Source organism: Euleptes europaea, chromosome 1, assembly GCF_029931775.1.
Source record: "Euleptes europaea isolate rEulEur1 chromosome 1, rEulEur1.hap1, whole genome shotgun sequence".
Lineage (NCBI taxonomy): Eukaryota > Metazoa > Chordata > Lepidosauria > Squamata > Sphaerodactylidae > Euleptes > Euleptes europaea.
Window position 1 is genome coordinate 136592252 of NC_079312.1, and position 24983 is coordinate 136617234.

The window sequence follows — 24983 nt, forward strand, 5'->3', positions numbered from 1 at the left end:
CCGTGATACAGTGTGAGGATAAATAAAATCCACTTTGCCAGTTTCAAAGCTTAACGACAGCTTTAAACATCACCGGTTTGTTTTAGAACAAGCTTCAGAGCAGCTCTGATAAATCACTTAAGAGCAAAGAAACCAGGAGACAACATGCCCCCCCCCCCCCGCCGCCACCCAATGCTGCATGGCCATTTCTATGAACCACATCATGGTACAATATCAACCTACACTGAAACTGGCAAAAGATCAAAAGTCTCAACACTTAACTTCCTGCTGTGCAGAAGGCTTAAGGGGGCTGATGTAAGTTTACTTTGCCACTTAACAGAAAGTCATGAATTTCACCACTGAGCAGATCCCCAGCGTGTGCTGTAATGAAACATTTTTGCCTGTTATGTTTCAAATCGCCTGGCATACATACATTATATATAAAGCAAGCAGCAGCTAACTGGTGGCTAAACATATCGGGCAAAACCTACTCTCCCGTGTCTGTCGGCAGGAGCTGCCCGTCAACACTGTAAAGGCCGCAGGAGGCCAAGGCTGGAATTTAAGACGGCTACATTGTCAGTGGCAAGATTTGTTTCAGTCCTTATATCCCTCCAACACTAGATATATGCTGCTCAAGATCAATTGATCAAGGAGCTTCTAAGGGATAAAAGGAAAGGAAAGGAAAAAGGAAAGGAATTTAAGACAACACGGGACACCAGGCCACTGGAGTCAAATTAAGAAGGATCACAGCCTCATGCACCATTAAGTGCTTTGAAAAAAACCTTATAGACGACAATTTAGTACCTTCACCCATCACTCTCCCATCATTAAATCTGCAAGGGGGGAAAAGTGCAACACAATCTGAAGTTAAAAGGGGCAAATACACCAAAAATAAAATTAGCGGCAAGGATGGTCACCAGTAAAGATGATGTGGAGAAAAGCAGGCAGGGTGCTGGACTTAAACAGTTGGATCCTGATTGGGCACAACACTCCTTTGCCCTCTATAGGTAAGGCTTGGCTGCTGAAAGCCCTGCCTGCCCCCTTTGGCCCCAGAATGGGAGAGGAGGGTTTTTAAAACTCACCCCAATCCTCCACCTCCTCGGGGAGGGGTGGCTTGTTGTTCCACTCTCTGGGTCATCCTCACAGCCGTGAGCCTCCCCTAGTGCACCCTCCTTGGCTGAGAGCTGTTTGGGAATAAATAGCCCAGGCTCCTTCCCCTGACTCTAGGGTTGCCAGCTGTGGGTTGAGAAATACCTGAAGATTTTGGGGGTGGAGCCTGAGGAGGATGGGGTTTTCAGAGGGACTTCAATGGGGTATAAAGCCATAGAGTCCACCTTCAAAAGTGGCCGTTTCCTCCAGGTGAACTGATCTATGTCGCCTGGAGATCAGCTGTAATTCTAGATCTCTAGCCACCACCTGGAGGTTGGTAACCCTACCTGGCTCCCCACTTTTCAGCTGTAGCCATTCATAGAGCCCTTATAATGCACATGATATAACTAAATACTATTGAGCTAGGAGAGATCAGGCCTTGACAAGTTTCCTTGGAATAGTTTAGGAGCCAGATCCCTTTTTCAGCCTTTGGGGTTTTGCATTTTAATGGCCACTTTTTCTAATTATGGCTGCCACAAAATCTTTTCTCATCACATTACTAATCCTACGACAAAAGTGTTGAAGAATATAAATACGGGGGTAATCCTAGTTGTCATCAATACAACAAAAAGTCAACTTCTAATCCAGATACAAAACCACCAATTTTTGAAGAACTGTAAAAATAAAATATGAAGTAGAAACTGGGGGTTAACTTAGAAATATGTCCAAGAGGCTGTTAGCATCTCCATGAAGTCACTCTCAAGCTTCAGCTTCCATTATTTATGACACATTAATGCAATATGGATGGCACATCGGGCTTTTTCATGCCATGAAGATCTTCGCTGCCCTCCCCCCAAATCAGGACAGGGAGGGCCTTTCCAAAGCTAGCCAAATCCCTCTTTGAGTTTGGCTGGGCTAAGAGACAAAAATGTGGATTCTGGTTGAGGATGTCTGCAAATGGAAGGGAAGACCAATTTTTGCCAATCTCCCCTTTCCGCTGCAGCCCTCCAACTTCCTCCATGCTATTCCTGAGGGTCCCCTATTCCCTTTGAAGAAGCAAGGAACCCCACCCTACAGATGGAAACCCCTTCCCTCAACAGAAATGTTCTGCAGGATCAAGGCCGTAGGGGTTTTTGCCTCTTGCTTGACTGCCAGTGCTCCCAACATCTTTTGTCCACTCCTCTCCTCAGCTGTAATCAGAAAGCTCCAGTCTAACCTCATTGTTACAGGAACAGCAGGTAGTTGAGCCTCTCCAAGTATGGCCAGGGAGATGGAGTGAACAAGAGCTATCGCTGGCAGCCAAGCTAAGAGACAAAGGGATTACCCTTTGTCCAAAAAAACCCAAAAAAACACCAGGGGCCACAATGAATTTTTTAGCCACCATGGAGACCTGTGTGCCTGGGACTTGTTGAGTTGTGGGCTAGATGTGATACTCATTAGATGGAATTAATTCGCCCACAATAAAAGAGAGACTTAACCAGTCTGAACTACAAGAGAACATTTCACTAGACTACACTATTCCAGCCCACCTTAACCTGCATAAAATCCTACTTCCCATTACTGTAACTTCTGTGAAATCTAGCATTATGATTTTTCTGACCATTCATTTCAACTATGACATTCAGTTTTATCTTGTAGACAAGAGGACTCAGTGACTGGTGCCACCTAGTGACTTAAAGTAATCTTACATCTTTTTAAAGCACTACAGTCAATTCTCACTTATAAGTAGTACACAAGGCTTCTTTGTGTATTGCATACTTTAGGAGCAGTTTACACAAGACAATGTGGCAAGCAGGTTTTGAAGTTGTGTGCGTCATACAGATACATTGGTCAGAGAGAGCTAAGAATATCTGGGCGGATCCTTGGGGCAAACTTGGGTTTGCTTCCACACTGCATGTTAGCTGCTTGCTTTGCTTAACAGTACACAAGGCTTCTTAACAGTATACAAGGCACATTTATATAGTGTATTTCAACTGCTCACTTCACATATTTTGTGTCAGGGATTTTTACAATTAGTCTGTAAGGTAGGCCAGTTTTCTCCCAACAGCAGTGGAAGTCAGGAGACTCAGGCAGAGTCACAACAATATGTGTAAGCCACGCAACACGTTTTGGTGCATGGCTGTCTCAAAGTATTTTAAGTGCTACACTACGGGTATATGTCTGTGTACAAAATGGAGAGTTGGGCAGGTTAAGAGGGTCTCGACCATCTCACTCTCTTGCAAAAAAATCAAAATGACATCCGCTATCTCCAAAACTGCAAGGGTTGCACACACATGCTTCCCTCATGCCACCAGGGATTGTTCCCAGTAGCAGAGGACAGAATACTGGAACAGGGGAAATTTGTTGGTTGTTGTGAAACTATTTGTTTTCCCGCTTCCTACCAGAAGCCCTCTGGTAACTAGTTCCAGGACACAGGACAGCTGAACATGCTCACCCGGCCTCTGCTGCAGAAACAACTGTCAGGGGTTTCCTTGCCCCCCCCCCCCGGTAAGAATGCTTTCTGGCACTCTCCCTTTAAGCCTACTACCTCCCCATTTCAGGAGTGGAGGTGCAATGAGCACCAAACCTGTTGAAAGGCAGGGAGAAAGGAAGCTTGGGAGGCAAAAGGGGTCAAGTCTGCCAAGGCAGCTGGAGGAGAGAGCAAGTTAAAAATCTATTCTTCAGTCTGACCCCATTCCCACCCCCCAAAATTAAATTCCTAGCAAGCTTCTATTTGTATTTAGTAAACGGCAATATATTTCCAGCATCTCTGGGAGTTAAAGGGTGGTCAAGTGAAAAAACTGCTTTAACACAAAATCATTCTCTTGCGTAGTATGACACATACACACATAAAGAAATAACCTAAATATGTTCCGATTTTTTAATACAGTCCTTGGGATCATCCATCCCAATATTGGCTAGCGCTGGATGCTTAAAAATACATAAGCAGCAAAGACATGAAATGAATTCTCCATGTCCGCTTCACTCCCACAATTCAGCAAGTTTATAGCTTCAGGAAGTAGTAGCTACTAGGGGGACCATATAAAAATTCTGTCTTTAAGGGCATTTATAGCAGTTCCAAACATTGCAAACAAGTGGCAACAGGGGGATACACAAGAGACTTTAGCTTCTGCTTTCCTTACTTCCTGGATAACTTTGCAAAGTGGCAACTTGTGCTATCTCCCCCATGGTGAAATACACAACTCCCTACATTGCAAGTTGGCACACACAAAATGAGGATGACAAGGCACTCACGTGTTCTCTGCTACCATTTCATTGCAATGTCTAAAGATGGTTTGAGGTTTGTCATGGTTCACATGAGCTATCTGTAGCAAAGTATCACAGTTTAAAAGCACATGGCTGGGTGGAGGGGAGTGTTGTTCAAATAACGTATGACAAAGCTTGACCAATATACTTTTACTGTTTTTTACTGTGTTCCTACCAACAGCTGCAGTAACATCACAACTGACCAGAGACCTGAAGCCAGTGTTTTGGCTGGTGAAGTTCCCACATATATATCCCTAACTAGCATATTTACTTGAAAATTAGTCCCACAGATTAACTGTGCACAGGATCACAGCTTAAGTGTGGCCGGAGCTACCACCTCCTAGCACCCTGTCCGGAAGGGAAAATGAGAAGCCACTGCTGTGCCCCCACCACCTTCAAACAATCCAGTCCTCAGTCACTGCAGCTCAGTCAGCTGACTTTGCAAAGAAGTCCTTTTGCACCATCACTGGCTCACTTGAGAGAAGCTGCCACCAGGGAAAACAAGCAAACAGCTGCAAGCACTGATGACCAGACAAAATAATGCCACTAGGGGGGAGAACCACTGAAAGTTTTCCTCCTCTGTCCTTCCTATAGCATGAAACAGTTAAATGTCTCAGTCCAATAGAGAGTTATGTACTGAAGAGTAAAAGCTCCCTAAATTCAGCAGGATTTACCTGCATAGGATCATGCTGTAATGACGTTCCTGACCTGCCTCTCTACTTGCAAACCAACACAAGGCACACAGCCTGTGGTACAGCTTCACCACGACAGCAGCAATTCAATGTTAGAGCATGGTGATGACAATTTTTATTTCAAGTGCTAATGAACATTCAAAGTACAAAGAGAGTTTAATACGGTCCAAGATCAGCATAAAAACATACCAGATATACATACATAATATAACACATATAAAAGTGCATCAAGTGTGAACCCCTATAACATCTTACAATCTCTTACTCATAAAAGACGTTAAGCGCTTGATTAAAAAATATTACATGTTTGGGATTAGTATAAATATAAATATAAAATCGCTCAACCATTAAGTTCGACCCATGCATGCCTGATCCTCATTGCTTGCCACCCAAATTTGGCCACTTTAAAAGTTATCTCCATAACCTTATCTGAGAGCATGTTAGAAAGACTAAAAGCTCTGGATCGCCCTGGGAGATCCGATAATACAGAAAGAATGGCTTCTCGTATCTTGTTGTAGATTTTGCATTCAAACACAACGTGCTCAAGGGTCTCAGTACTCCCATCAGAGCAGGGGCATAATCGTCCTGCATATGGTATCTTTTTGTATCTCCCTTCCAAGACGGCTGAAGGGAGTGCATTACAACGCATCAGGGTGAAGGCCCTCCTGTAGTGTGGACTATCTAAGTAGGAAAGGTAAGACATCGGGACCACATTGGTAAGAGTGCTGCGATTGTAGCACATGTTTTTGATTCTACTTAGGTCATGCTGTCTTTCCACGTCCAGAACTCTTTGCCTGATCAGGGCTCTGGCCTGTGGATAGTCCATTGATAGGAGCAGATGTCGTGAGAGACCATAGTAGCCTAGTTTATTCATCAGATTTCTCAACCAGGGGGAAACAAAAGTGTCATACAAAATTAAGTTAACAAGTCCTTTGGGACATGAAGCTATTTTGAGCCAATAGGAGATTGAGACAATCCATATCCTTGCTTCAATCGTTACTTCCCCTGTCTCCATTCGAATTGCAGCATTGGAGACACTGGGAGGGACTTGTAGTACAGCTCTCAGGAATTTGGATTGGATTTTCTCCAACCTGGAGTAATTTGCTGTGTTAATAAGCGGCCCCCCATATAACATTTGGGAAAGGGTTTTGGCTTTATATAACTTAACAGCAGCTGTAACCGAGTGTCCTCCCTTAGTCCAAATTTTTTTTAATATAGCTGCGGCACTTTTTTGGGCATTGGCGGAGACATGGGCTATATGAGAATTCCTTAATCCTGTTGCCTGAAAGACCACACCCAGGTATTTATAGCAGTGTACCTGCTCTATCTTAATCCCATTCAGACTCCAGGAGTGCAGTTTTGGTTTATTGGCAAAGACCATTACTTTAGTTTTTGAGTGATTACCTCAAGTTGATTGTCAGTGCAATAGATCGCAAGCAGGCACAATGCCCTCCTGATGCCAATAGGTGTTCTAGAAAGAAGAACGGCATCGTCCGCATATAGTAACAGAGGAATGTGCCTGTCCACCAGTTTTGGGAGGTGCAGCTCTTGCTGTTTAAACATGCTACCATATCATTGATGTAAAAATTGAACAATAATGGCGCTAGTATGCAGCCCTGTTTGACCCCCTTCCAATTGAACATTCAACTTCCTACATTTTAAAAAACAGGACAGTTTCTAGAGCAGAGCAGCCCATTACCTGAGGTGGTTCATAGATGGCAGCAACCTCGGCTCGAATACCTAGAGGGATGTCTTTGTGTTCTGTGTACCTCCCGTACAGGTATCCAAAATGCTGGTTTCCTGTTTTTCTCCAGAAGTCTAAGAAACGATCAGCAATTGTATGGTTCTCAAACATGATGTTATCCACATGCCTGTATTTCTGCCACATGAAAAAAAACACTTCAGTTCATCAAGCCAAGATGAGACTCAATAAAGCTTAAATACAATCATATGAACTTCAGCTAGTTTCCCTCTAAATGTCATTATATCCCACAGCCACATGGCCTTTTCTCCCTCTACAGACTTTCCAGGTATGTATTTATATGCCACTGACCAGAGTCAAAAATTCCTCAAAAGATAAACGAATGGGACTATTGGTTCTTGTAGGTTATCCGGGCTGTGTAACCGTGGTCTTGGAATTTTCTTTCCTGACGTTTCGCCAGCAACTGTGGCAGGCATCTTCAGAGTAGTAACACTGAAGGACAGTGTCTCTCAGTGTCAAGGGTGTAGGAAGAGTAATATATAGTCAGAAAGGGGTTGGGTTTGAGCTGAGTATTGTCCTGCAAAAGTATTGTCCTGTAAGTATCAAGATAATGTGCTAATGAGGGTATGGTATGTTAATATGGAACCATTGTATCCTGAAGTGATCTGTTAATGTGTGTAATCCAAAGCTAATCTGTATGGCTATTGTTGAATGTTGTCTTTGTCTGGAGGTTTTTCAGGGCAGGAAGCCAAGCCTTATTCATTCTTAAACTCTCCTCTTTTCTGTTAAAGTTGTGCTGATGTTTATGAATTTCAATGGCTTCTCTGTGCAATCTGACAAAATAGTTGGTAGAATTGTCCAGTCTTTCAGTGTCTTGGAATAAGACCCTGTGTCCTGTTTGTGTCAGTCCATGTTCAGCCACTGCTGATTTCTCAGGTTGGCCAAGTCTGCAGTATCTTTCATGTTCTTTTATCCTTGTTTGTATGCTGCGTTTTGTGGTCCCGATGTAAACTTCTCCACAGCTGCAAGGTATACGATATACTCCTGCAGAGGTGAGGGGGTCTCTTTTGTCTTTTGCTGATCGTAGCATTTGTTGTATTTTCTTGGTGGGTTTAAACACTGTTTGTAGGTTATGTTTTTTCAAAAGTTTCTCCATCCTATCAGTGACTCCTTTAATAAATGGCAAGAATACCTTTCCTATGGGAGACTGTTTTTCTTGAGTTTTCTGATTTTTGTTTGGTTTAATGGCCCTTCTGATTTCATTCTTGGAGTAGCCGTTTGCTAGCAGTGCGTGATTTAGATGATTAGTTTCTTCCTTGAGAAACTGTGGTTCACAGATCCGTCTTGCACGGTCCATTAATGTTTTGATTATTCCTCTTTTCTGTCGGGGGTGGTGGTTGGAGTTTTTGTGTAAGTAGCGATCTGTGTGAGTTGGTTTCCGGTAGACCTTGTGACCTAACTGAAGGTTTGATTTACGGATGACAAGGGTATCAAGAAATGGGAGTTTACCCTCAATTTCCTTTTCCATGGTAAACTGAATGTTTGGATGGATATTATTAAGATGGTTTAGAAAGTCCATTAATTTTTCTTCACCATGGCTCCAAATGGTAAATGTATCATCTACGAACCTGAACCAGACTGTAGGTTTGTAAGGTGCTGATTCTAATGCTGTCTTTTCAAAATATTCCATGTAAAAGTTTGCTATTACTGGACTGAGTGGACTTCCCATAGCTACTCCATCAATCTGTTCATAAAATTCTTGATCCCATAGGAAATAACTTGTTGTCAAACAATGGTGAAATAAGGCTGTTATATCTTCTGGAAAAATCTGGTTAATCAATGAGATTGTGTCTTTTACTGGAACCTTGGTAAAGAGGGATACAACATCAAAACTGATTAATATATCCTTTGGATTGAGTCTTAACGGACTGATTTTGTTGATGAAGTGAGTTGAATCTTTGATGTAAGAAGTGGTTTTTCCAATGTGGTCCTGTAGGAGGGTGGTCAAATATTTAGCTAATTCATATGTTGGGGAACCAATGGCACTCACGATGGGTCGGAGTGGAACGGAATCCTTATGAATTTTAGGTAGTCCATATAATCGTGGTGGTTGTGCTTCAGTCTTGCATAGTTTTCTGTGTGTGTCGGGATGAAGAGTGGAATTCTTGATCAGAATGCTAGTTTTCCTGGTAATTTTGCAAGTTGGATCTCGTTTTAGTTTTTTGTATGTGGCAGGGTCCAGAAGTTCCTCAATCTTCTTTTTGTATTCTTCTGTTTTCATGATCACTGTGGCATTGCCTTTGTCAGCTGGTAGAATAATGATTTCTGGATCTGCATTGAGGGTCTTGATGGCGTTTCTCTCCTTGCGTGTTATATTGCTAGCAGGGGGCTTTGCTTTTCGTAGAATTCTTGCTGTCTCTCCTCTTATTTCCTCAGCATCTTCTTCAGGTAGATTACGAATGGCAGATTCTACATTTGCAATGATGTCTTCCACTGGAATTTGGGTGGGAGTGACTGCAAAGTTTCCTCCCTTAGCTAAGATGGAAGTTTCTTCAGGTGAGAGTTGTCGGTCTGTCAGATTGAAGATAATCCGTTTGTTGTCAAGTTTTGGACTGTTCTGTCTTCTTTCCTGTAATTTGTTAAACTTTTGCTTCTGTCTGGAAGTATGGCTGGTTAACCCCTGTTCCATTTTTCTGTAGGTGAGATTATCAATCTTGTCCCAATCATGGCTTCTCATTTTGTGGCTAGTATTGATATGTAAGGAAAACAACTCCTTGTCTGTGGCAGCAAGTTCTCTGCGGGTAGTGTGAATTCTCTCTCGTAAGAGAGCCCGTTCTAGATGGTCATAAATGCGGTTAGCTCGTGAAGTTTTAAAGATTCTTTTACTTGTGAGAAAAGATGGAATGGTTCCAGTGTCTCTGCATCGCAGTAGAAAAGTTAAAGAACAAAGTAGATGTGCTTTCTTGTTCCGAAGTGTTTCCAATCTCCGGGTCTGTTGAAATATTTCCTCCCCGTAGAGGCGTTCAAAATATTGTCGAAGGCTTTCACGGTCAGAGTTCATTGGTTCTTGTAGGTTATCCGGGCTGTGTAACCGTGGTCTTGGAATTTTCTTTCCTGACGTTTCGCCAGCAACTGTGGCAGGCATCTTCAGAGTAGTAACACTGAAGGACAGTGTCTCTCAGTGTCAAGGGTGTAGGAAGAGTAATATATAGTCAGAAAGGGGTTGGGTTTGAGCTGAGTATTGTCCTGCAAAAGTATTGTCCTGTAAGTATCAAGATAATGTGCTAATGAGGGTATGGTATGTTAATATGGAACCATTGTATCCTGAAGTGATCTGTTAATGTGTGTAATCCAAAGCTAATCTGTATGGCTATTGTTGAATGTTGTCTAGTTTCCCCCTTCCTCTGACTACTTGGTTCTTCTACAAACCACAACATCTCTTACATTCCAAACAAGCATGCCTTGCAGGAAGACTACGGGAATCACACCCAGGACCCCCTTTCACCAGCTGCTGATTTGGCCTTCATCCCAATTACAATCCCCCAACCCTTTGTGAGTGTATTACTGACTTGAGCAGGTGGTTCACAAATAAGTGAAAACTGCTATCTCTAGCTTGTGCCTCAAGCAGATGTCCTCTCACATACAAGGAAATTGCTGAATGAATGTATTTCAGTCTCCCTGTGTAAAAGTTAACCAGTTGTTTACCAAGGGACTGCCCAAGAAAAAAAACCCTGCCAAATCCAAGCTAGCCACCTGCTTCCAAAAAGAGAGTTAAGCAAAGAATGGTCGATGTTGATCTCACCTGCCGGTTGAGTGTGATGGCGCTGGGCTGGCACTTTGTACAAATCCCTTCTGGCCACGGGGGATGTCCCTCACACCCAGATTTAATCTTGCAGCTAATGTTTTCAAGGGCAACAAACTTCCCTCTAAAACAAGCAAAAAAGGATCACACCATATTCTAAATGCTTGGACATTTCTTTTTTAAAAAGGCAAAACAAATTCTTCTACTGCAGTACAGGGCAGACATCAGATTATAAAGTTGGGAGCAAAACTGGCAGTGATTTCTAATGGCAACCTGCCGATATCCTCTGTGAATGCTGGTGTTAACAAAAACATCAGACATGCAGTAACAATTCTATTGGACTCAACAACGCAGAAGTTGTCAGTGATGTTGACTAGGAAAAAGATCAACGACATGGACATTTGGCAAGTGGCTGACTTTCATCTATGCTTTTTTTCCCCTTCAGGTCAAAGCCCTTACAATAGGAGATCATTAATAAAAAGGTATCTTCATGTATGGAATAGTGTTCTGGGCACTCCTAACTCAATGAAGGGGAAGGGTTAAGCTTCCAAGCTAGGGTGTTAAAGGAGAGGCTTTCAGTTTTGCAATATTGATGAGATGACAAATCCCTGACCTAAATAATGCCACCCTCTTTACTAATGCCTCTATGCATCAGTCTGAGACCCTGGTTTGAGGGAAGGTGGGGGAATAAGACCTGCCAATTAAGTGAAGAAGATAACTATTAAGTTCTCACTCTTTCCACCCATCTGCCAAATTGGTTTTTAAGTTACGAGTTTGTGTTACCATGTGAATCAAAATTGGTTTTGTCCTACACATAGGCCTCTAGTTTTCCCACATTTTGCTCCATCATCTGTAAAGAGAAAATTGAAATCGAGCAAGTTTCATACTTGTCTGCGCCTCCAGTCAGTTTCCTGATGTAGGCATGGAAAGACATATGCTTCACAGGAGGTTCCAGATGGTTTAAATAATCTTCATCAAAAGGCTGCCAAAAACCCACATACACAAAGGAAAACCAGGTCAGGCACCTGCTTGATAATACATTGATCACTGAACAAATGAATGTTTTCGTATGAACTCTCTGCTGGCATTCAATGTGGAAACAATTAGGAAGCTTTGTGCTCTTTTCCAGCAGTTACTACTTTAAGAGTAACAGAGATGCTTTTCTTCTTTTTGCGCAGTATGGCATTTTTAGGCTTGCTCAAAATGGCTTCAGAAACCCAACCTTCCTCATGGGTATTATAATAGTCTTTTTTAAAAAGATGGCAGAGTGGAAGGCTAGCTGATCAAACATAACTCTGGCACAGGTTAAAAAAAGAATCTGAACACAACTGAAAAGGCCTTTAAGAGGATCCTTACTGCACAAAATCATTATATAAAAAAGCTCAAAATATAAAAAATACTCAAGAATGGTTCTTGGATGATGTTCTAAAGCAGAGGGAGAGCCACAAAGAAAGTGGGTGGTACAGAATGCATATATACTAAAGGTTTGAGCCTTTAGAAGTATATCCTGTTAAATCCATTACTAAAGGGAAAACAGATGTCAGAAGCCTGATGCTCCAGACAGATGTATCTAAGGGCCACACTTAGTCTTTTTAGCCACTTGTCAGGACAGGCAGGACACATTCATGTTTCAGCAGCATCCTCTCAATTGCTAACTAACATAACAGCCTCTTTACCTCTAATGGTACACAGTGCACACATTTACCCAATGGGCCATGTCGACATCTGTGCCAAAAGAAACAAAAATTAGTACTTGCTAAAATTTATACATTTTTACACAGTTCAGAAATTTGTCATGAACAGAAATAACAAGGCAAACAACCTGTCAGAAAAGTACCAGCAAATCAGATTTTTTTAAAAGCACTGTGATCAGGCACGAACATATTTATGAGTGAAGTCTACATTTTTCACCTAACTTCCCCACAGATATTTTAAACCTTAATTATCTATGGCACTGAATTAAGACACAATGGTTCTTTGCAATGCATAAATAGGGGGGCTACTTTTGAAGAAAAGCTCCGTGCCATACTGTTCTCCTACCAGTTGATTAAAGATAATAAAAGAACATGTTATTTAACATGATGAAGCTGCAGTACTAAACATTTGCTTGCAATACCCTTCCTGGCTTCACATGTTACAGTAGATGGGCAAAGATTCAGAAAGCCTCATTTCTACCCTGCAACATAACCACCCCCTCTCTTTGTTTCAAACCACTGTTGATTCCTTCCTTCCAAAATATTGGTGTGCCATTCTCCACATCAACAACAAAATACCTAGGAACTCGGTTGGAATGTATACACCAAAATGTACACACTGTTCCTAACAAAGCAGCAATGAGTTTTGTTTTTGATTACTGCAATATGGACAATTTTTAATCAGTGAAGTTCTTTTTTGAAAAGTCTAGATCAAACTCCAGTAGCCAAAGGCTTCTGCTTTCTGATATTCTTCTCCACCAAAGTAATTTTTCACACACATGGAAAAACCATATGAAGGAGCAAGATGGAACTATTAAATTTTAAGATGAACAGTGTATTTTTAAAAGCTCAAATCAGAATCTTTGGGGAATATTTCTAGTAGTCCTACTCTCAAAACTGATAGTTAACAAACATCAGATGGTTACAATACCCCTTGAACAGACACTCGCCAAATTTTAGGACATATTCACTATACCAAGGAGATTTGCCCCTTTGAAAGTTCTTTGAAACTTTCAGAAAGGAAATATATGCTTAACAAGAGCAATCCTGAACTGGAAACTCAACATAACTGACAAACTCTAAATCCTGTGATGTCCCAGCAAGACATGCAGCCATTTCAATTCGCAAAAGAATAAGGAGAGGCATGAAAAACAGCAATATATAAACCAGGCAGAGAATCCACAATCACATTGCCTTCTGCTTAATTTACAAGATTCCACTTCCACACTGTCTTTGATACAATCTTCCATTGTTCTTAGGACTAAACACTCATGCAGTCTCTCTGTAATTTATTTTGTTTTTCCTCTTCAATTCCAGCAAGCCCAGCCATCCTATCATACCCCAAATACAAATACCTTTTGGATAATGGTAACTGGCAACAGAAGTTCCATTTGGATTATAGGAATCCTGGCAATATTAATTTAAAGCTTTATATTGGGAATAAAATCTGTCCATTAACATATCATCAAAACTTTAGGAACTCCTGGAATTAAGATTAGCAGTTTCTGGAGCACTCATGTTGGCAAGAATGTCACTAAAACTGGTCAAGATGCTATACGTACGGTGTGTGTGTGTGCCATCAAGGTAGGGTTTTCAAGGCAAAGAACGTTCAGAGGTGGTTTGCCATTGCCTGCCTCCTCGTGTGCTGAGAGAGTTCTGAGAGAACTGTGACTGGCCCAAGGTCACCCAGCAGGCTTCATGTGGAGCAGGGAATCGAACCCCACTCTCCAGATTAGAGTCTGCCACTCTTAACCACTACACCATGCTGGCTCTCACGAGGGGCAAATAAAGCCTGCACTATGTTAACTGCCATCCCTTATATCTAGCTGCAGGACTGACTAAACAGAGGTTTAGAACCCAGAACTTGCAATCATTATTTATGCATGTTATCCCTAGAGCAGTGGTCTTTAATTTTTCCAGTCCCAGGACCTCCTAGAAACCAGAATGCAATCCAATAAGCTGCAAGCACGCAACATTACAGTCAGGTGACAGGAATATGGGGAGTCAGAGTTATGACTGGTATCAGGACCAAAACAGCTAAGGACACAAATGGCAATACAAGCATCAAGAAGTATACTGTACTGAGGACCAAGCCAAAGGTTTGAGCTGAGGAAGAATTGCTAACCCTTCTGAAACTGTTTTCTTTTGTGAGAATTTCAGAAGGGCTGTTTGAGTTACTGGCACTGCAACCCTATGCACAATAATTCCTAACTACATTCACTGAAGTTAATGTGTTCAGGCTGGAGTCATTCTGCTTAGGAGTCCACTGTGTTTTACGGGCTTTCTGGTTACTTAGGCCATTTATTCATGGAAGGTTTTGCCTTGGATTTGCCACTCTCTAGATGCACATTTCCCCCATCCAAATTCTCAAAACTCTGAATGGGGGCTTATTGTTGAGTTTCGAGAATATGAATGGGGGGAAAGTGCATCTAAAGAGTGGCAACTCCAAGGCAAACCTTCCATGAATAAATGGCCTCTGTCTCTGTGGTACGTTACAGCTTCGAATGAACACAGGCTAGGTTCTGTCCCCCACCAAGGAACTTTGAAGTATGTAACATCACTACCTAGTCCCACACCAGTCCCATGGTTCATTCCCCCCCTGGGTCAAGGACAAGAGTGCTACCTGATGAACCACCTTCATCTGGTACATTTGGGTAACAACAGTGTGTGAGAGGAGGCACAAACTGCAAACCTGCTCGTGTAAAGAAAAGCTATGGAACTTTGAGAGCTCCTATTCCATAAAGTCCAGAGAGCAAAACACAATGGTATTTACAGTTGTTGGTCTCTGTTCCTGTAAATCTTCCCATCTTGTTTTATTAGGTACTGGTCAATGTCATCTTCTACCACATGGGGAACACCTATGTGGCGTGTTCCTTGAGACATTGAGGTATCCATGATCTCAGAGGAAGAACCAGCAGGGCTTGAAGGAAAGAGGAACAGCATATCTCCATGTCTACAAAAGAAAACAAAAGACATGACAGAAGAACTATTACAGAATGAATGCCATTTTAATTCTGAGATATCACAACCTCGAAGTGTTTAGATGGACCACAGACACTCTACAGGAGTAAAATAGTGCAGCATTATCATTGTACATTATTTCAGCAATGCAAACATAACCTCTGGCTGTTGGCATAATTTCTTTCTACCTCAAAGCAATAAACCCTGATCCTTCTTAAAGAAGCATTTCTCCATCACAACCCAGGATGAACCCGTATGGCAATGCCATTGAAATGCTGTCCTCCCTCCACTCCCCAGTCAGGAGAGGAAGAACAGAGATGCCAAGAAAAGGGCAAAGAGTTTTAGAACTTTACTGCTATCTTTTCTACTTCCTCCTCCTCTATAATTATCAGTCTGCTCTAAGACCAGCCATAAGAGGGAAGACAGATTCAATAAGGAACTGATGAGCAACCTACACCCATCAGGGCTAACCTTTCCTTTCGTAACACCAACAGAGGAGTTAACTATCTGCCCTAAAATGACTGAAGAACCTAAAGGATTTGGGGGGGAGGGTTGCCTCTGTGCAACAGGAAAAGCAAACAGAGAACTTTTTATCAAGGCTGGATGTGAGGGTCCGTCCCTTGGGCCCCACCTCTTATCCCCGCGGCCTGGCCAGCTCGACTCTGAGGGCGCTTCCTTGGCCTCAGAATGGGAGTCGAGGAAGGACTTTTTCCACTCCTCTCCACCCCACAGCAGGTCTCTGCTCCACTGAGCCCACGCTCCACAGCAGACCGCCTCTTCCTCCCTGGCCTCCGCGCCCCTCCCGGGTCATATAGGCCAGGCCCCCTGGGGTTCCGCCCCTTCCCGATCCTCCCCTCCTGCCCTGCTGGGGCTCCACCAATCGTCCCCCGCCAGCGTCTGCGTCCTGCCCTCCCTCTCAGCTGAGCCGCGGTCCCGGCTCAGCTGTTCGGTGGCTCCTGCCCCGCCTCCCCCGCTCGCGCCCGCCCACCTCTCTGGCTTTTCCTCGCCCGGCTCTTTGCCCGCCGGAAGAGGCTGCAGCTGAGCAGGGGGCCCTGGCGCAGCTCTCGGAGGCGGCACCTCTTGGGCCCTGCCGTCACTGGGTGGCGTTGCCGCACTGCCCGGCTCTACCCTTCCCGGCCAGGATGTTGGTCCCTCCAGGGATTTCGTGGGCGGCGGAACAGCCGGCTCCACCCCTTTGACAAGGGATGGCCGGTATCCCCGCCCGGTAAGTGCGCCGCTGGGCAGTCCCGCTGCCGGGGCTTGCCCGGGTGCGGGACACTGGATTTAAAAAAAGAGGGCAAAGAGCTATACAGAAAAAAGTTGAACAACATTATAAGGAGATTAAAAGGCTAGTTGGAAATCTTCCTATATTAGTAGTCTGATTAGAATTGAATGTAATGTTGTAATTATAGGTTGAAACATAACATTACAACATAAACATCAGATACAGTATGTTCTTGTGTGTGTCTGTAAGTCAGGGATGGGGAACCTTAGGCCCGGGGGCTGTATGCAGCCCCCAAGGACATTTTTTGTGGCCCTCGGGAGCTCTGGGGCCCCGCCGCGAAGGCGTGGCATAGGGCGGCCCTCCCTGAGGGTGTGCCTGGGGCCACGGCTTGCAGGGGTGCTGCGGCGCCCTTTGGACCTCCTCTCGCCGACGGCTGTTGGTCGGCAAGAGGAGGGAGAGGGACGCTTCCCCTAAGGTTGCCTCCTATAGCCGCAGCATGCAGGAATGCATACTCTTGCTGCCTGTCGGCTGTTGAGCAGTGGGGGGGGGGGGAAACAGGCCCGCGGCTCCCGGCGGCAGAGCATGTGCCCAGGAGCCAATCGGGCTTCAGGGGGCCTTTTGTGGACTCTGGAGCAGGGAGGGCATGGAGCCTGGGGCCAGCTCGCGTGGGCCGGCGGGTGTGTGTGTGGGGGGGGAGGAAGGCTTTTCTCTCTCCCTCTCTTTCTGTCTCTTTGTCTGTCTCCCTCCGTCCTTTTCTTTCTCTTCCTCTTTCCATTTCTTTTTCCCTCTCTCCCTTTCCCTCTTTCTCTGTTTTCCTTCCTTCCTCCCTTGCCGATTGACCCTGGGCTGTGCCTCCCTGATGCCTCGTTTGCTTGGGCCCACCGTTGGCTGCCCTCCCACCTGGGAGGGGTGGAGGACTGGGGGAGCCCTCTAGGCCTTCTCTGCATGGCCTCCCCTGGGGTTGCCAACCTCCAGGTGGTGGCCGGAGACCTGGCAACCCTAGCCTCTCCCCCCACACACCGGGAGATCTACACCTGGTATAGCCCCCGAATGATGTTATAAATGTGCAAATGGCCCTTGGCAGGAAAGAAGTTCCCCACGCCTGCTGTAAGTAAGTGTGTGTGTGTGTGTGTGTGTGTGTGTGTGTGTGTGTGTTAAGTGCTGTCAAGTCGTTTCCGACTCATGGCGACCCTATGAATCAATGTCCTTTGACATACCATTATCAATAACATTAAATGTTATTTACTTATATTAGTAGGCACACACTTTTTGAAAGGGGCTTTGGCAACAATGGGGAATGAGAGCAAACTAGCATCACCAAGGAAAGCTGCTCTTGAATGTTTTTCATGCTAAGGTCACTGACACAGATCTTTGTTCTGCTGACTAGTCCTGGCTTTTTATGATCCGTGCACACCAAACAATAACATTTCAAGCTATTTTGAAGAGACTGGCACTTCTTTTAGCTATGAAACTGCAAGTTAACTTACAGGTTTTGCACACTCACATTGGAAGGGGAAAGGAAGGAATTTTTGTGGGCAATAAGCACTGAAAATTTATTTCCTATGGCCCAACACAGAGGACTAAACAACAATTGTTATTTCTAACTGAGTAATTAAGCTTCACAGGCAGCCTTACGCATAAATGGGAAAGCTGACACCACATAAGGAACATTACAATGGACATTTCTGTCCAGTTATCAGATGGACATGGATGAGAAAATGTGAGGCGGGCTTGCCAAAACACCAGCAGCACCTACTGTAATCGAACAGTGGCCTGCCTTTTGTCAAGTACTTACTTGATTTTTAGTAAGTTGAGGGACTTGTTGGGGGATGCTGTGATCTCACCAGTCTTATTTCTATTGATGTACACAGAAAACCCATTATTTCTGAAGCCAAATTCTTTTGCAACCTGAAAAAAAGAAGAATGAGAGACAATAACATCTGGAATGTGTGCTGCAGGGATAAACATACAAAGACACTATAACATTTCTGCTGTGGATGCTTTATCTAGATGTAGTTATTAATTATGCAAAAGAGGTTTAGCAGGGGAACTGAAATGTATGATCTATAGAACACTATGTATAAACAAATGGGACTTTGTATGAGTGCCTTTTTCAAATTAAGCAGAAACTATTGTTAAACCCACCAGTGGTTATCAATGTTTCTGATTTAACAGTTAACCATGGTTAGGCCAGGGGGGACAGACAGCATTCCCGAAGGGCAAAAATAGGAAGGAGTGTACAGACCCACAGCCTGCTCTCAGATGTTTAACCATGAGTAAGCAGAAGCGGCAGCTTTACCTCTGCATCTGCTAAAAATGACTAAGATACAGATATAGTAGGAAGAAAACATGACTAAAAGCTTTAAACTGTTCTTAATGATATCCAAAATGCACGTTACAGTGGGATCATCAGGTGCTGTGCAGTTGCATATGAAGTTTACCAATTTCTTTACGGAATCTGACCCCAAGGAAGAGTCAGCTAAACATTTTCCTTACCAACTGTTGCTGGCAGGTAAAGATCTTGATCTAGTGGAAGGACTTCCCCATGTGTTCATACAATCTATTTGTGGGGGTTTGAATCACTGCTCCTTCCTTTCTACCGATTACACTGAGATTTTAAGCTATTTAAGGCAGGATACAAATAAAATTTATTATTATTATTATTACTACTACTACTACTATTATTTTTATGAGGCTTGGGTTTTTTTTGCCATCAAGAGGCAGATGACTTATAGGCACTCCTGGTGGGGTTTTCAAAGCAAGAGACGTTCAGAGGTGGTCTGCCATTGCCTGCCTCCATGTCATGATCCTGGTAATCCTTGGAGGTATCCCATCCAAATACATGCTTTACTGTTGAAATCTGACAAGATCAGGTTAAGCTGGGCTATCAGGTCAGGGCATGAGGCTCATATTGGGTATTAATTTCAGTTGTTTTTGTTATTTTAATTTAATGTTTTACATCACTTTGGTACAATTTTAGTAGAAAAGGAGTCAATAAATGTGACTTCTACTGAACACCACATAGTCCAACCCTAAAACGCTTGCTCAATAGCAATCAGTTCTTCATTAATATGGGAGTGCAGCCTTAATGAGCCTTAGGCAGTGTAATGACAGTTATATTGTTTCTCATAAGACCACAAACCCAGGAGAGAGGGAAGAAAAGCAATCTTGAGCCACAAATGTACTTTTGGACAGCGCCCCACCCCCCAGTACAAATCCTACTTGTCTCCCAGCTAGCAACAATCAGCATGGAGAAGTCACCACACTCCCAGGGAAGCTTGTAGTTTTCAGGTGTACTGAACCAGCTTGTCTGGCCTTCTCCTCTAGAAAGTTCTTCCCTTACAAGAAACACCATCTGCAACATGTCAGGATGAGTTAGGTTAGGCTTAGGTGATGATGCCAATTGTGGGTTTAAGACAAAAGGAAGTTACCGTTTAATTTTGAAGAGATTCAATGCCAAATTGTACAGCCAATCAGCTATCCCCACTCCCTTCTAATTATATTAAATTATCATCACTGCAAATCCTACTGAGCAGTCCACAGACTGGCTGTGTGTGGAGTAACCTGCAGGTCAGGCACCTTTGCTACTGCCCTAGAAGAACTCTGAAGAATGCATTGCATACCAAGCCAGAATACCTTTTTCAGAAAAGTTGCAGCAGTTTCCCGCTTTGTGGCTGGGATACGTTTGACACCCTCTGGTGACTGGACACGGATTATCTGTCAAGAAACAAAAACAGGGATAGACAACAGAACACAACTCATCTCAAGTTATGGCTTCTGAGACAAAAAAGGAGGTTGATGGGGGTGGGGGAAGTACCAGGTTTTGAAACAAAACCAGCACATGGCTCCAAATTAATGTTATTATTACTGAAGTTACTCTATGTTCCAGAAAAATTGCTGGGGAGAAGAAGGAAAAAATGGAGTTAAGCGTCAGGTAAACTCACCTTCTTCCCATTATCTTAAAGGTGCATAGTACTAGCAATACTTGGAAGATTATTGTATGAGAGACCCTTTCAATTTTGAAATCAAATCCAGCAGGAATTATTATATGCAAGTTAATCAGGAAAATTAGTCAGACTTCAGATTTTGTGCCCTTTGTCAAAAATTGTATCAGGTTGCATCATTAATTGCCAACACCTCTTCATTTTAATTGACAACAGCCATCTACCTCTAGTAAAGTGAATCACACCAACCCTGTAGGACATACAACTATGGAGCAAATTTTGAAGAGGAGCAACAAAGGCAGCTATTTACTCTGGAAAACAGAAGCCTAGAATAATCCTAAAAAAGATTAAGCTGCCCTTGAATCAATGTGTGTGTATTAAGTGCCATCAAGTCGCTTCCGACTCATGGCGACCCTATGAATGAAAGTCCTCCAAAATGTCCTATCTTTGACAGCCTTGCTCAGATCTTGCAAATTGAAGGCTGTGGCTTCCAATCCATCTCTTGTTGGGTCTTCCTCTTTTCCTGCTGCCCTCAACTTTTCCTAGCATGACTGTCTTTTCCAGTGACTCAATAGCTTATATGAATTAATAGCTTATATGTAAAACTGTCTAGCACTTTAAAGAGACTACTACAACATATACACCAACCAGATAAGAAGTAAACAGAAAATGCTAAAATTATATATTAACACATACCAGATTTGATACACAGTAACACTTTACTGCCAATGTATCTAAAAGGACTATCTTGAAAGTTATTTCTCTCTTTGCTGTGATGCTTTGCATTAACAAATAGACTAGTGTTAACAAACAGACTAGAGCAAGGGTGTCAGAGATAAGTTCCACAGGCTGGATCCGGCCCTCTGAGTGCTGTTATCTGGCCTGTGAGCCATGCCAAGGCAACCACCCGCCCTGTTCCCCCCACTCCCAATTCTGGGCTGTGGCGGGGGGGGGGGGTCCAATCCACACTGCTTGCAGGCTGGGACTTCCACGTGGAGGTCCAAAAGCCCACAGGCAGCAGGGATCAGAAGGCGGGGGCTCCAGCCCAGCACTTGGATTGCCCTCCCATGCTGCCCCTGAAGTAGGGGGCTGCTGGGGAGGGCTATGTATGGGCTGGGCTCCAGCCCAAATCTTGGATCACCACCACCACCCCCAAAGTCTGGGCTACGGGGGAGAGCAATGTACGCGCTGGTCTCACAAGGAAGGCACACACACACCGCTCTTGATCTGGGCTGGCGAGCCCACTGTGGGCTTGCCAAATGAGGCCCCCACAGTCCCAATCTGGGCTGGCGAGCCCACTGCGGACTGGTACAGACGACCCAGCCTGACCAAATGACATTTATGTCATATCCAGCCCTCCTAACAAATGAGTTCAACACCCCTGGACTAGAGTGTTACATGACCTTTTTGTTACCATTTTTAACACAGTACTTTATCATATGTATAATTCCACTTTAAAGACAAATATATCAGTGTTCATTGTTTAGCTTGTTTAAAATGAAAGTTGTATAGCACTTTTCATATTGAAAAGTGATACTGAAAATATTAGCATATAACAGTTCACATGAGATCTGCCTTAGAAAAGTTGCATAATTAGTATCCACTTACTATGCAAGTGTTAAGGTTAATGGAGTTTTCATATGCAGATGGTAAGAAGGAAATTATATCCTTTGAGAAATCCAATAATGGCCGCACTATCAAGAACTGAAGGGTGATCTCATTTGATTTATTAAATTTGCAAAATGTAGCCCAGATTTACAGTATGGGCTTATTTGAAATACTGTTTTGACAATACAGTTTCTCAATCTTTGATGGTTGATTGCATGTGGTTAAGAAACAACAGCAGCAACCATTAGAAATAATTCTTGCAATGCCCCAGAATGTTACATCCTTGCAGCTCCCTGCAGTGTTCCTCTGGAGTGGCAGCAGAACAACTAATCCTAGAACCAAGTCATACTATAAAATCTAAGCACAATCCCTTGAATTTCAGTGTACAACAGAGTTGGAAGGGACCATATAAGCCGCCTAGTCCAAGCCCTTGCTCAATGTGTTTTATATCAGATCTATGAGGATCACCTTTAAACTGGATCTGACACTTTCTACTACCTCCATCATAGTGACAAACACAAAAATGGACAAGGAGATGTTTCAATGACAAGCTGCTTTTTCTTTAAATAGTGACTGTTAACGTTGATAAAAGCAAAACAGAAATACTGTAACTTCCAGATGTGGATGAAAAGATATTTGCTGCCTCAGCAGATGCCCCAAAGCACAAAAACATCATCATCCTGGATGCCTGCCCAGTTAGGTATCAGCTGAAAGTCAGAATTTTGTCTATGCAATGGTGACGTTTGCAACCTTTGCAAATTGTTAAGTCACCGTGTTTGCTGATCAGGCATTTCCTGACAGTTTTGAGAGGAGCAGCTACACAAGAGTGTTTCCCCAAAATTTCATCAGTATTTCTTGAAATTTATACTTCCATGAATGTAGAAAACTATTTTGACCCAGTTCTATGGCTAAACTTGCAATTAAAGTAGACATCATTATCAAATTGAGGCATGTGACTGCCAGAAAGAACATCAGTTAGTTTACCTTTAAGCAGGGTAAATAGTACTACTTAACTTTTGTTCAACCCTGATCAAAACGGCGTATCAAACTCTATTAAAAACAGGTTTAACTAGAATTACTGTAAAGGTACACCACAGCCTCGATTCTAAAGATGAAGGCTCTGAACAAATGCCAAAACTGTGTCCTAGGAAGGACATTCCACTTTTATTTGTAGAGCCACTAGAATTGTTATCAATGTGTCACCCCAGACACAGCTGGTCAATAGTGTTACAAAGAGCCCCACCAACTATTTGTTAACAATAGCATTTAAGCCAGGGCTAGCTAACATGAACACCGTTAGAATGTATGTTGTCCATTTCTATGCAGTTATCAATGTCTTTAATTCTCACAGGATCAGGCTGCTGAAGAAAACAGAACTCGGAGAATTTGGGGAATTAATGATCCAACAATTCAATAATCAGTATTTCATGTCAGTGGTTGCCTTGTTTTTTTTAGACAGTTGTGACTTTAATGTAATTTCATTATAATCATACTGACTATAGCTAGCCACCATGGAAAAATAGGATAAAAGCATTAAACATTCACACACACAATGCAGGATGCCTTCAGACTTAACGCAGTTCAGCCTTCAGATATAAGTTATTTACTGCTCATAAGGCATGCTCAGATATTCCTTTAAAAACACCTTCTATACGACACTGTGTTGAAACTGTTCTCTTACAAATGCCTCAAACCACCAACACCCTAATTTCTTCCACAGTCCATAAAAACCACTTTAGCTGAACTTTCTCACATATTTGAAGAGCAAGGAAGACTCTCCCACTCCTGAAATCTGGGTGCGGGGAAAATGTGTGAACACTTGTTCACATAAGCCACTTATTGGAAAGCATCTGCTCAAGCATTTACTCATTTTATCAGGAACAATCCTATGCATGTTGGCTTTGAAGTAAGATCCAGTGAGCTCACTAGAAATATGCATAGGACTAATGCTTAAGTTTTTCTTGTCCTTTTAGGAGCATGAGCCTTCTGCTTTCTGCTACTGGAGCTAAGGCAAGAACTTGTATGAATCTTCTATCGTAAGTTATCCCTTGGGGCATTCTTCTGCCTAACTTATCTGGACACTGGCACATAAACTTCAGTGTCTCCAAGGTCTGAAGTGGAAAATAACTCAGTTGCTATCTCACAGTACTGATCTCATAATGCAATGCATTACGATGAGTCTCCACTGTACACTCTACTATACAAAGCACCACTATAATTCTGGAAACAGCTTAAAGCTCTGATCTCCCTTCTTCCACCCACTTTCCTTATTCCACACATAATGGCTTGTGGGCAGGTAGCCAAATGTCCCAACGATCATACTGAAGCGTTGCAAAGAGTGAACCTGGAGATAAAACAATGACTAAACTGAATGGGGAGGGAAGAAGACAAAGCTGGTGTTGAATTCTGGGAACTGTAGTCTGGTGAGGCTGCTGAATTATCTGCTAAGACAACCGTGGTGTTCTCTCACGAACTACAATTCCCAGCGTTCCCAGGGGGGGACGACTATTTAACGAGTCTGAGATGTAAGCTATGTCCTCTGTCTTTTGGGCGAAGGCAACGTTCCTCACACTAGGGAAAGTAGGGGAGGAAAGCGATGTTTCAACGAGGGGCCGAGACACAAACGGCCTTGCCTGTCCAGTCCCACTCGGTCCATCACAGGGGGGGGGGAGGGGACCTGACAATCCACTACCCTCCAAGGAGTTAAAAAAATATCACCTCCTTCCTAGAATCTGTATGGAATCGAGAGAGACCGAGGAGACCAGCGCCTCCTACATTGGGGCCGGGGGAGAGATGAGGGCAAAGGTGTCAGCAACAGGGCGAAGGATTTGGGGGAAGGTGAAGCCCAAGAGGGACCGCAGACCCACAAGGCAAAGCGGCGCGGCGCAGACCCCCCACCTCCTTCCCCACCGAGGACCTCCTCTGGCCACAAGGGCCTCAACCCCCGCGCGCTTCCCCCTCAGCCCCCAACTCACAATGGTCTCCGCCATGTCCTCGCCGCCGCTCCCGACTCGCTTCCGGCCCCGGCTCCGAGCGGCGCC

The 24983-nt window shown here is 43.5% G+C and overlaps 1 protein-coding gene across 1 annotated transcript in view; it reads right to left on the reverse strand.

Annotated features, from left to right (window-relative positions):
• NPLOC4 (NPL4 homolog, ubiquitin recognition factor) overlaps positions 1 to 24983 on the reverse strand; it is a 64664-nt gene extending 39681 nt beyond the window's left edge. Inside the window, exons 1-8 of the mRNA XM_056867011.1 lie at positions 24918 to 24983; positions 20027 to 20107; positions 18186 to 18298; positions 14978 to 15157; positions 12187 to 12235; positions 11398 to 11492; positions 10511 to 10634; positions 6706 to 6885 (exon numbers count right to left, since the gene is read on the reverse strand). Coding sequence (XP_056722989.1) covers positions 6706 to 6885; positions 10511 to 10634; positions 11398 to 11492; positions 12187 to 12235; positions 14978 to 15157; positions 18186 to 18298; positions 20027 to 20107; positions 24918 to 24932 — 837 coding nt within the window. The 5' untranslated portion in view covers positions 24933 to 24983. The remainder of the gene's footprint in view (positions 1 to 6705; positions 6886 to 10510; positions 10635 to 11397; positions 11493 to 12186; positions 12236 to 14977; positions 15158 to 18185; positions 18299 to 20026; positions 20108 to 24917) is intronic.